The 12,310-nt window shown below is 38.9% G+C and overlaps 1 protein-coding gene across 1 annotated transcript; it reads left to right on the top strand.

Annotated features, from left to right (window-relative positions):
- The first annotated feature begins 8,982 nt into the window (after positions 1 to 8,982).
- Positions 8,983 to 9,900, top strand: Vom1r39 (vomeronasal 1 receptor 39). Its single transcript, NM_001167551.1, has one exon. The coding sequence runs from the start codon at positions 8,983 to 8,985 to the stop codon at positions 9,898 to 9,900; it is 918 nt and encodes a 305-aa protein (NP_001161023.1).
- The last annotated feature ends 2,410 nt before the right edge of the window (positions 9,901 to 12,310 follow it).

The raw sequence follows: 12,310 nt of genomic DNA, 5'->3' as shown, positions 1-12,310 counted from the left end.
ATTTTCATTAAATTCTAAAAAGTTTTTAATTTCTTTCTTTATTTCTTCCTTGACCAGGTTATCATTGAGTAGAGCATTGTTCAATTTCCACGTATATGTGGGCATTCTTCCCTTATTGTTATTGAAGACCAGTTTTAGGCCGTGGTGGTCCGATAGCATGCATGGGATTATCTCTATCTTTCTGTACCTGTTGAGGCCCGTTTTTTGACCAATTATATGGTCAATTTTGGAGAAAGTACCATGAGGAGCTGAGAAGAAGGTATATCCTTTTGCTTTAGGATAGAATGTTCTATAAATATCCGTTAAGTCCATTTGGCTCATGACTTCTCTTAGTCTGTCGACATCACTGTTTAATTTCTGTTTCCATGATCTGTCCATTGATGAGAGTGGGGTGTTGAAGTCTCCCACTATTATTGTGTGAGGTGCAATGTGTGTTTTGAGCTTTAGTAAGGTTTCTTTTACGTATGTAGGTGCCCTTGTATTTGGGGCATAGATATTTAGGATTGAGAGTTCATCTTGGTGGATTTTTCCTTTGATGAATATGAAGTGTCCTTCCTTATCTTTTTTGATGACTTTTAGTTGGAAATTGATTTTATTTGATATTAGAATGGCTACTCCAGCTTGCTTCTTCTGACCATTTGCTTGGAAAGTTGTTTTCCAGCCTTTCACTCTGAGGTAGTGTCTGTCTTTGTCTCTGAGGTGTGTTTCCTGTAGGCAGCAGAATGCAGGGTCCTCGTTGCGTATCCAGTTTGTTAATCTATGTCTTTTTATTGGGGAGTTGAGGCCATTGATATTGAGAGATATTAAGGAATAGTGATTATTGCTTCCCGTTATATTCATATTTGGATGTGAGGTTATGTTTGTGTGCTTTCATTCTCTTTGTTTTGTTGCCAAGACGATTAGTTTCTTGCTTCTTCTAGGGTATAGCTTGCCTCCTTATGTTGGGCTTTACCATTTATTATCCTTTGTAGTGCTGGATTTGTAGAAAGATATTGTGTAAATTTGTTTTTGTCATGGATTATCTTGGTTTCTCCATCAATGTTAATTGAGAGTTTTGCTGGATACAGTAACCTGGGCTGGCATTTGTGTTCTCTTAGGGTCTGTATGACATCAGTACAGGATCTTCTGGCCTTCATAGTTTCTGGCGAGAAGTCTGGTGTGATTCTGATAGATCTCCCTTTATATGTTACTTGACCTTTTTCCCTTACTGCTTTTAATATTCTTTCTTTATTTTGTGCGTTTGGTGTTTTGACAATTATGTGACGGGAGGTGTTTCTTTTCTGGTCCAATCTATTTGGAGTTCTGTAGGCTTCTTGTATGTCTATGGGTATCTCTTTTTTTAGGTTAGGGAAGTTTTCTTCTATGATTTTGTTGAAGATATTTACTGGTCCTTTGAGCTGGGAGTCTTCACTCTCTTCTATACCTATTATCCTTAGGTTTGATCTTCTCATTGAGTCCTGGATTTCCTGTATGTTTTGGACCAGTAGCTTTTTCCGCTTTACGTTATCTTTGACAGTTGAGTCAATGATTTCTATGGAATCTTCTGCTCCTGAGATTCTCTCTTCCATCTCTTGAATTCTGTTGGTGAGGCTTGTATCTACAGCTCCTTGTCTCTTCTTTTGGTTTTCTATATCCAGGGTTGTTTCCATGTGTTCTTTCTTGATTGCTTCTATTTCCATTTTTAATTCCTTCAACTGTTTGATTGTGGTTTCCTGGAATTCTTTCAGGGATTTTTGCGATTCCTCTCTGTAGGCTTTTACTTGTTTATTAATGTTTTCCTGTGCTTCCCTAAGTGTGTTCATGTCTTTCTTGAAGTCCTCCAGCATCATGATCAAATATGATTTTGTAACTAGATCTTGCTTTTCTGGTGTGTTTGGATATTCCATGTTTGTTTTGGTGGGAGAATTGGGCTCCGATGATGGCATGTAGTCTTGGTTTCTGTTGCTTGGGTTCCTGCGCTTGCCTCTCGCCATCAGATTATCTCTAGTGTTACTTTGTTCTGCTATTTCTGACAGTGGCTAGACTGTCCTATAAGCCTGTGTGACAGGAGTGCTGTAGACCTGTTTTCCTCTCTTTCAGTCAGGTATGGGGACAGAGTGTTCTGCTTTCGGGCGTGTAGTTTTTCCTCTCTACAGGTCTTCAGCTGTTCCTGTGGGCCTGTGTCTTGAGTTCACCAGGCATCTTTCTTGCAGCAGAAAATTTGGTCTTACCTGTGGTCCCGAGGCTCAGGTTCGCTCGTGGGGTGCTGCCCACGGGCTCTCTGCAGCGGCAGCAACCAGGAAGACCTGTGCCGCCCCTTCCGGGAACTTCAGTGCACCAGGGTTCCAGATGGTCTTTGGCTTTTTCCTCTGGCGTCCGAGATGTGTGTGCAGGGAGCAGTCACTTCTGGTTTCCCAGGCTTGTCTGCCTCTCTGAAGGTTTAGCTCTCCCTCCCACGGGATTTGGGTGCAGAGAACTGTTTATTCGGTCTGTTTCTTTCAGGTTCCGGCGGTGTCTCAGGCACAGGGGTCCTGCCGCTCCTGGGCCCTTCCCCACGGGAGCCCAGAGGCCTTATACAGTTTCCTCTTGGGCCAGGGATGTGGGCAGGGGTGAGCAGAGTTGGTGGTCTCTTCCGCTCTGCAGCCTCAGGAGTGCCCACTTGACCAGGCGGTTGGGTCTCTCTCTCACCGGGTCTGGGAGCAGAGAGCTGCTGCGGGCCGGGATCCGCGGGTGTGGGACTTCCGGTAAACACAGAACGTGCCCGGTCCTAGAGAAATTCTGCTTTCCTGTGTCCCAAGCTCACCAGGCAGCTTTCTTGCAGCAGACAATTTGGTCTTACCTGTGGTCCCGAGGCTCAGGTTCGCTCGTGGGGTGCTCCCCACGGGCTCTCTGCAGCGGCAGCCTAGAGTATATTTCTTTACAAAGCTGTGTCACACCATCCTTTGGGCCCTCTGCTGGAAAAGTAGAATCAAGTCTCAAATAATGCCTTTTAAATTGTATCCTCTAGTATTATAGATGTAGGACAGTACTGTATCATACCTCTGTGGATGTAAAATAGCTTGTACCTGCTTTATGATACGTAGTAGTGACCGTGCTTTATCAGAGCTGTTTTTAATGATGTTGCTCAGAATGTTTTCTTTCCAGATGATGATTGAGAAGCTAATTTAAAAAAATGGTGCCAGGTACCACAAGAGTAACAGAACTGTGCTGTTTTCTCGGGTTTTGTTTTTTTACTTTTTTTTTTAATGGAGTGTGCTGGATGTCTCTACAGTTTTGTTCAGATGACTGCAGAACCTGGAAAAGCTGTTGCTGCTGTTGATGCATAACACACTGCTATTATTGGTCTTTTTATATAAATATAAATATATATATACAGATATATAATTTGAATTTTTTGAAACTTTAGCTGTGCTGTCAACTTTGGAAAAAAGTATCCCTGTTTACTGTGTTGAGTTGGCACTGTACAGAAATTAACAGCCATATTGGTCTAGAAATGTTGAACTTAAGTTTTTTCCATTTGTACAGGGGTAACACACTGTATTAAATATGTAAGGTCTTAACAAAAAAAACTATAAAAGAATAAGTGCTTCCCCTCTAACATTGGAATAAAAAAGATGGCCATAGTTGTCTTTGTCAAAAAAAAAAAAAAAAAAAAGAAAATGCCCTACACACTGGAAAAAAATTTCCTGAAAAAAACACCAATGGCTTATGCTCTAAGACCAAGAATTGACAAATGGGATCTCATAAAACTGCAAAGCTTCTGTAAGGCAAAGGACACTGTGGTTAGGACAAAACGGCAACCAACAGATTGGGAAAAGATCTTTACCAATCCTACAACAGATAGAGGCCTTATATCCAAAATATACAAAGAACTCTAGAAGTTAGACTGCAGGGAGACAAATAACCCTATTAAAAATGGGGTTCAGAACTAAACAAAGAATTCACAGCTGAAGAATGCCGAATGGCTGAGAAACACGTAAAGAAATGTTCAACATCTTTAGTCATAGGGAAATTCAAATCAAAACAACCCTGAGATTTCACCTCACACCAGTGAGAATGGCTAAGATAAAAATCTCAGGTGACAACAAATGCTGGCGAAGATGTGGAGAAAGAGGAACACTCCTCCATTGATGGTGGGATTGCAGACTGGTAAAACCATTCTGGAAATCAGTCTGGAGGTTCCTCAGAAAATTGGACATTGAACTGCCTGAGGATCCAGCTATACCTCTCTTGGGCATATACCCACAAGATGCCCCAACATATAAAAAAGACACATGCTCCACTATGTTCATCGCAGCCTTATTTATAATAGCCAGAAGCTGGAAAGAACCCAGATGCCCTTCAACAGAGGAATGGATACAGAAAATGTGGTACATCTACACAATGGAAAATTACTCAGCTATCAAAAACAATGCCTTTATGAAATTCATAAGGCAAATGGTTGGAACTGGAAAATATCATCCTGAGTGAGGTAACCCAATCACAGAAAAACACACATGGTATGCACTCATTGATAAGTGGCTATTAGCCCAAATTCTTGAATTACCCTAGATGCCTAGAACAAATGAAACTCAAGACGGATGATCAAAATGTGAAAGCTTCACTCCTTCTTTAAAAGGGGGAACAAGGATATCCTTGGCAGGGAATAGAGAGGCAAAGATTAAAACACATACAGAAGGAACACCCATTCAGAGCCTGCCCCACATGTGGCCCATACATATACAGCCACCCAATTAGAGAAGATGGATGAAGCAAAGAAGTGCAGGCAAATAGGAGCCGGATGTAGATCTCTCCTGAGAGACACAGCCAGAATACAGCAAACAGAGTGGCGTATGCCAGCAGCAAACCACTGAACTGAGAACAGGACCCCTGTTGAAGGAATCAGAGAAAGAACTGGAAGAGCTTGAAGGGGCTCGAGACCCCTTATGAACAACAATGCCAAGCAACTAGAGTTTCCAGGGACTAAGTCACTACCTAAAGACTATACATGGACTGACCCTGGACTCTGACCTCATAGGTAGCAATGAATATCCTAGTAAGATCACCAGTGGAAGGGGAAGCCCTTGGTCCTGCTAAGACTGAACCCCCAGTGAACGTGATTGTTGGGGGGAGGGCGGCAATGGGGGAAGGATGGGGAGGGGAACACACATAAAAAAGGGGAGGGGGATTAGGGTGATGTTTGCCCGGATACCGGGAAAGAGAATAACATTGGAAATGTAAATAAGAAATACTCAAGTTAATAAAAAAAATAAAAACCTTATTTTTTCTCCAGGAGAGGTAAAAAAAGAAAAGAAAAAAAAAAGAAAATGCCCTACAGACTTGACTATAGGTATATTGACAAAAGCATTTTCCCAATTGAGGTTATTCTTCCCAGAATATTCTATCTTCTATTATTTTGACAAAGATCTAACAATAATATATGGGCTGAATCTTGCACAGGTCTTGTGAATTCTGTTGAAACACATGTGGATTAATACCTCTGTCCCCCCTCTGTTTTGTCCAGAAAGCATTGTTTCACTGATGTTATCAAATACCTCTGGCTCTAAAATTCTGTTCACCCCATGTTCTACAAAGACCCCTAAGACTTGATGGTAGAGGTATGATATGTCCATTCTTTTTCTGAGTGAGCATACCAAGCTAATATAATTGCACAATGACCAGTTGAGAGTTCCTGTGTTAATTAACATCCAAGAAGTTTCTCTGATGAGGGCCAAGACCTCTGACCTACAGGTAGAGCATTAAGTCATCAAGAAATGTTTCAATTCTTTGTCCCTTAAGGAGAAAATTACTACTAGGTTCCCTTCTAGGACTTATCTGCCCACTGAAACTTAAAACAGTGTTGTTAATGAGATATAAGTTGTGGTCAGGGTCAGGTCCTCAGGTCAAATAAGAATGTAGTTAGTTTCTTCCATAACATAAATGTCACTCTTTAATCAATGGGTATATATCATCCAGGTTGTAATTGCTGTATGTGGCAGTGTTCATAGAATAATGTGATTTCTGATTATGTCTCTCCACAAGAACTATATGTAGCATCCTTTAAGAAAGTGAAAACTGGATTTTCCACATGAATTTTCATCATCATTGCTTATAGCATCTGTGGACACATGGGTGGCATACAAATCTTCAAAGTAAGTTCCAGTTTGATTTCTGCACTTCTTTGTGTCCAGTATATAGTGTCTTCAGCTACCAAGTTTTTGAGAATTACCAGCACTGTAGGTAATAGCCTGTTTGCTTGGGAGTTGGGTGAATTGTGCTTTGAGATTTGTCAAAGAGCTAGAAACAGAAGTTACCTAATCCTGGAGCAGAAATTTATATTATACAGCATGAAATGTCTACTTGAGGGACTGTCTACCTAATATAGTATAGGTTTATTAAAACTCAGTTGAAATATGCGCGTGAACATATTACAGGATGTTCCAATAGCACCATATTTCTGTACAGTTTTTTAAAAGATGCTCAATCTTACTTATTCCTCTCTATATTTTCTTGTCTATTTTTCCTCCAACATTCATATGTAATTCTTCATGTTCCATGTTCAATCTTAATCTTTTATAATGCCATTCTATCTCCAATATTTCAACAAGCTGTGAATTTTACAGATTCCTGATGCTTAAGGTTATTTCACATTATATACGTAATTTTGAATTGGCCAACATAAATTTCACAGTTGAAATATTGGTTGTGAGCTTGCCCTAGACAAACATAAGGTATCTGAGCTATTAATGACAAGGCATTTTTTCTTTTTTACTTATTTCCACATATATACCTTCTAAATGCTATTATTTTCATTGTTAAGAAATTGTAAAATAATAATTTGTTTCTCACACATCCAAGTACATGTTATTTGACAGGGTGTAAGACATCTTGCAGCAGTTTTGAATATCTATAGAGGTTTAAAACATACTATTATTAGATTTATAACCTGAGATTTTGCCTTTCATCACTGAAAATCAAAACTAAGTCCCTAGTAGTCTATTATACCTAGAGCAGAAATGAGTGCAGTTTGATCTATTTATTACTTAATGATTACTCAAAACATGTCTTTGTTTGTTTATATCCAGATTCCTTCTTTACAGAGCAGATTCTCAGATGTTAACAAAATATACTAGACTTCTGATAAGAATTCATGAGTACATCAGAAAACAAGGCACATTCTACCTGAAAAAGTGGATTTTGTACTAATCCCAGGATTCAGACAGGAAAGACCACCTACAGTTAACAAAATTGTCAGAAGTATGTGTCCTGGGACAAATATGAGAAAAGTTCAGATGAAGCAGCTTCCTGGGCAATTGCAGAACCTGAATGACATGTTGCTGGTTTTCTGGAAGGACTTTGTGTCAGCATAATTTTACAAGAGTGGAATAGTAGAGAGAAAAGTACTCTGTAGAAATGCACATAATGAGTCCCTTGTTCGACCCTTGAGTGCCCAATTAACATCTGACTACAATATCAATCCAGAATTAGGTTCTCTCAAAATAAACATGAAAATCCTTTCTTAACTTCTGCCCAAATACTCATTAAAATCAATCAAACCCCTAGACATCATCATTAAGCACCAGAAAGTAAAACTGGAGATTGGCTCAAGGGATAAATGATTTTTCCTTCATCAGAGATATTCCCAAAACACCATGCAGACAAATGCACTGAAGCCAGAGGTGACACAGTAATAAACTCTCTGAATGATGTCGTTTCCACATACCTTTTTATTTTATGACAAGTGAAAGCTGGTCTCCATTGAGTTACCTTCTCAGCATTGCATGGAGAATAAGAAACCAGTCTGAATTTCCTTGTGTTCTTTCTCATGCAGAGTCACACAGAGAACTTCTTAAATGTAACAGGCTCTATGAGATGTGCTTCTATAGGAGCTGTGCTTTGTAGTTGGCCTTCAGATGAGTATCTTCATCCTGACTCAGAAGGTGGAATTCTTCCAACCATAGATTTCTGCTTAAAATTCTCTGCTCCCTTCTTCAATATACATTATCTTCTGAAGCCAACATGAATCATTTCTTTTTGAAGGCTGAAGTTGAACTCAAATAGGTTCATATTTTGTTTTCATCTCAAAGAAATATCGGTTTTCTGTATTAGCATTCAACAGAAAACAGCATTCGATGTGAGATGTTGAATTTTATCCAGTTAATGGAGGTCCTCCTGTTCCTTTAGAATACATATAAACAAGTACAATGCAGGCATCAGCTTTCAAAGTGTATAATGGGAAGCTGGAGATGATGCAGGTAAGACCCTGGCACCTGACTTTAGAAAAAAATATGAATTGGAAAAATATGAATAAATGAATTGTTAGCAGGCAGGTTATTTTCACATGGAGGATACATATGTAAATCTATGTTCATCTGTGTGATCAAAAACCAGGTTGTTTTATCAAAAACATTTGGTGTTTTGTTGTGTGGATGAATTGCATAAAAATTTTTTAAGGCCAACAACTTAATTTTGTACAACTGAATTCAGTTATGCAACCTTAATGATTATTATATGTAAGAAAATTTTATTCTTTGAAAGGTGCATTTATATTTGCTTTTGTTATACTAATCTCTTTCCTGTCTTTATTCAAATGCAAAAGCCCATAGTGTGTTAGAATATGTGTTATTTTGTAGGTTATTGAACTACATGACCATAAAGATATAATTGCAATATAAAATTTATCTTGAGACAGGAGTAATTTGGGCTGGGGATTTAGCTCAGTGGTAGAGCGCTTGCCTAGCAAACGCAAGGCCCTGGGTTCGGTCCCCAGCTCCGAAAAAAAAGAAAAAAAAAAGAGAACCCAAAAGAGACAGGAGTAATTTAATAAGCATAAAATTTTATTCTGAGTTACTCTTCATACATTGTTCTCTAGGCAAAGTCCCTGTATTGTGATAGAACAGTATCTCACTGATCAAGAGAAGAAATTGTCCCAAATCAATTTGAAAGCATGGACAATAGAACAAAGTATTGAACACAGCAGTTTTCCATCTAATCATTACTCTAGGGTTGAGTAAAGCCCTCTCAATGCCTGCTCCTGATAAATCCTTGAAAACAACTGAGGAAGTGGCTCTTCAGATCCTTTTGCTTTGTCAGTTTGGGGTTGGGACTGTGGCCAATATTTTTCTGTTTATCCATAATTTCTCTCCAATCTTAACTGGTTCTCAACAGAGGGCCACACATATGATTTTAACAAACATAGCTGTGGCCAATACCTTGATTCTCTTCGTCACTGTCTTTCCAATCAACATGATGACTTTTGCTCAAAGAAGTCCTCTAACTGACCTCAAATGTAAATTTGAATTTTTCACTCGCCTGGTGGCAAGAAGCACCAACTTGTGTTCCACCTGTGTCCTGAGTATCCAACAGTTTCTCACTCTTGTTCCTGTTCATAGAAGTAAAGTTTTGCTTAGAGCAAATGTCCCAAATTTTGCTACTTACTCTTGTTGCAGTTGTTGGGTCTTCAGTGTGTTAAATAACATCTACATTCCAGTTATGGTCACTGGTCCTCAGATAACAGACAATAAAACTGATTCAAAAAGAAAGTTGTTCTGTTCCACATCTGGATTCACTGTAGGCATTGTCTTCTTGAGGTTTATCCATGATGTCACATTCATTAGCATCATGGTCTGGACCAGTGTCTCCATGGTGCTTCTCCTCCATAGACATCTCCAGCGAATGCAGCACATCCTGACTCCCAATCAGAACACCAGAGGTCAAGCTGAGACAAGAGCAACCCATACTATCCTGATGTTGGTGGTCACATTTGTTAGCTTTTATATTCTAAATTTTATTTGTATCATCTTTCACAACTTTTTTATGGATTCACGCCTCTTTGTGAGGCATGTCAGTGAAGCTTTGGTCTTAGGATTCCCCACAATTTCTCCCTTATTGTTGATCTTCAGAGATCCAAAGAATCCTTGTTCTGTGTTATTCAGCTCTTGAAAGCCTGAGCCACTAGAAATGTCAGATACAGAAGACAACTTTATTAATACCATTAAAACTTTTATTCCATATATATGTGTTCAGTGTCTTTTGTAAGAACGTGCATATTGCACACTACTGCTTATTACATCAAGAGTAAAGAGGAAAATTTACAAAGGCAGCTCATGCTCAGGAGCCTTGTGAGTTTTAATATACCAGGACCAAGAAAAATACCAAGATCCAAACTGGACATCCTCTCCTGAAAGTCCTTGGCAAAGTCTACACTATGGACCATAGTGAAAATGTTTTTCCAATCATCAGAAACACCCAGCAGTCAGACAGGAGACAAGAGTAGGCAAAACTGTCATTCTATCAGTGGCTTCCTCAGTTACAAAATTATTTTCTCAGCAGATTATATCAAGCATCTAACCTTTGCAGCTGACTGAAAATGACCACAGAAAGTACAGTCCACAAGACAAATGTCTTAAGTAACTATAGCTATCAGTGTGATGAAACTTAAAATCTTAGTGGTAGAACTTACTATTATGAACAAACAACTGTTTTAGCATTTATTTAGTTTATGTGTACTGGATGTGTGTGTATTTATGGGGATTTCCTCCCCACCCCCGGTAAGGAGAATTAGTTGCATACCCCAAAACTGGTATTACAAACCGAGGTAATCCAACAAATATAGTTTCTAAGAATCAAGCACTGATCCAATATAAATGTGACCAGGGCTCTAAACTGCTGAGCTATCTCTCCTGCCCCCAAATGAGAAATTTATCTGACCCATTTGACACTGTATTTCCAATTTGAGGGAAAAATCACTAATAACAGCTATGGTGAAAGAGCTTGAAATAATAGAACAGGAAACAACAATTTGTACATTATAGTTTGAGAAATAGATTCACACTGAGTTACAAAATTAATGTTGAGGCATCATGTACATTTTTTAGACTTGAACCAACATTAAAACTGACATAAATATTTCACCAAATCTTCATCCTAACACTGGCTAGAATAAGAGTCAGCAAGATAGTTCAGCACATAAAGCACTGTCCATTTAGAATGGATTACCTGAGTTCAAGTCCTTGGCTCAATATAGTTGATAGAACAAACTCCTACAGGGTGTACTCTGGCTTCCTCAAATCTGTGCCTTAACATGCTACCACACAGTAAAGAAACAAAGTATAGTTTCTTACTTTAATCAGTTCAGCGTACCCTGTATCACTGATCTCTGTCTGTTAATCTGTATATCCCCTTACCTCTAATCATACCTTAGGGGTACTTTATTAGATTCTATTATCTACCACACTTCAAACACTTATTCCAAACCAATCTCTTCCAACCACCTAATACATGTAAAGAAAAAAGGTAAAGATAAAAAGGAGTGTAGACATCCTAAGAATCTTTCCTGCTGAATAGAGTCATTGGGTTCCTTGGGATAAGTTCAATTTCTATCATTAGGATATCTGTAACCAGCAGTGCAATGAAACAGCCAAACAGCAATCAGGCAATTGCAAAATAAGCAGGAGGAACAGCAGCAAGATGAATTGGCAGCAGCAGGCAGAGCAGTAGCCACCACAGGCCCTTTTTGGGATCTCAAATTTGTATCCTCTCAAGAGTCCCCAGAATTCCAAACTAATACTATCTATCTGCCTCTGGAAAAAAATCATTCCCCTCCTAAAGCATGAGGCACCAATAGTGGCTGTGGGCAATCTGAAACAGCCCCATACCCCACATCTGGGACTAAAACAAAAGCATATTTGCATAACTGGGTTTCTCAAGAAGTGAAAATTATCACTATAATAATCATCGCTGTATATAGAGATAACCTGCTACACATTGATCTCCCTGATGCTCACATATTCCAGTTGTAATCATGCCAGCATGACCAAACACTTTGGCCCTCAGATACAGAAATCTGTTCTTCATCTCTGCTAATTTGCCAATTGATCATATGAAACAAATAGAGCCACACTCTGATTCTATTTGGTGTTTGTTTGACTGACACATTGCAAGACCCATGAATAACAACCAGGTTGCTGCAGGCTAAGAAAGAATTTTCCTTCTGGGGATAGATTAATCTAGTAGATTATTTTTGTAGAAATATACAGTAAATACTAGTGATGATCATATGTGGCCAGAGTGTCTCTTTTAATCCCACAACTCTTAAAGATTAAAACTCCAGGTATCATTTAAGTAAAATTTCTTATGAACAAGGAAAGACCACATAGACAATATGGAAAGACAAAGAAGGAGTGAAGAACATATTTCATGTACAGGCAATAGCTTTTGGGATTTGGTGGTAACACCCATGCCAGTTGATCAGGACCTGTATGAAGACTGAAGTTTACAATGGTACATATGTTCAGAGAGGCCTAAATATGGCCTCTTTATGTTCTTTACAGGGTAATTCAGAATCTAAGAG

Source organism: Rattus norvegicus, chromosome 1, assembly GCF_036323735.1.
Source record: "Rattus norvegicus strain BN/NHsdMcwi chromosome 1, GRCr8, whole genome shotgun sequence".
Classification (NCBI taxonomy): domain Eukaryota; kingdom Metazoa; phylum Chordata; class Mammalia; order Rodentia; family Muridae; genus Rattus; species Rattus norvegicus.
This window is presented reverse-complemented; position numbering and strand designations above follow the sequence as displayed.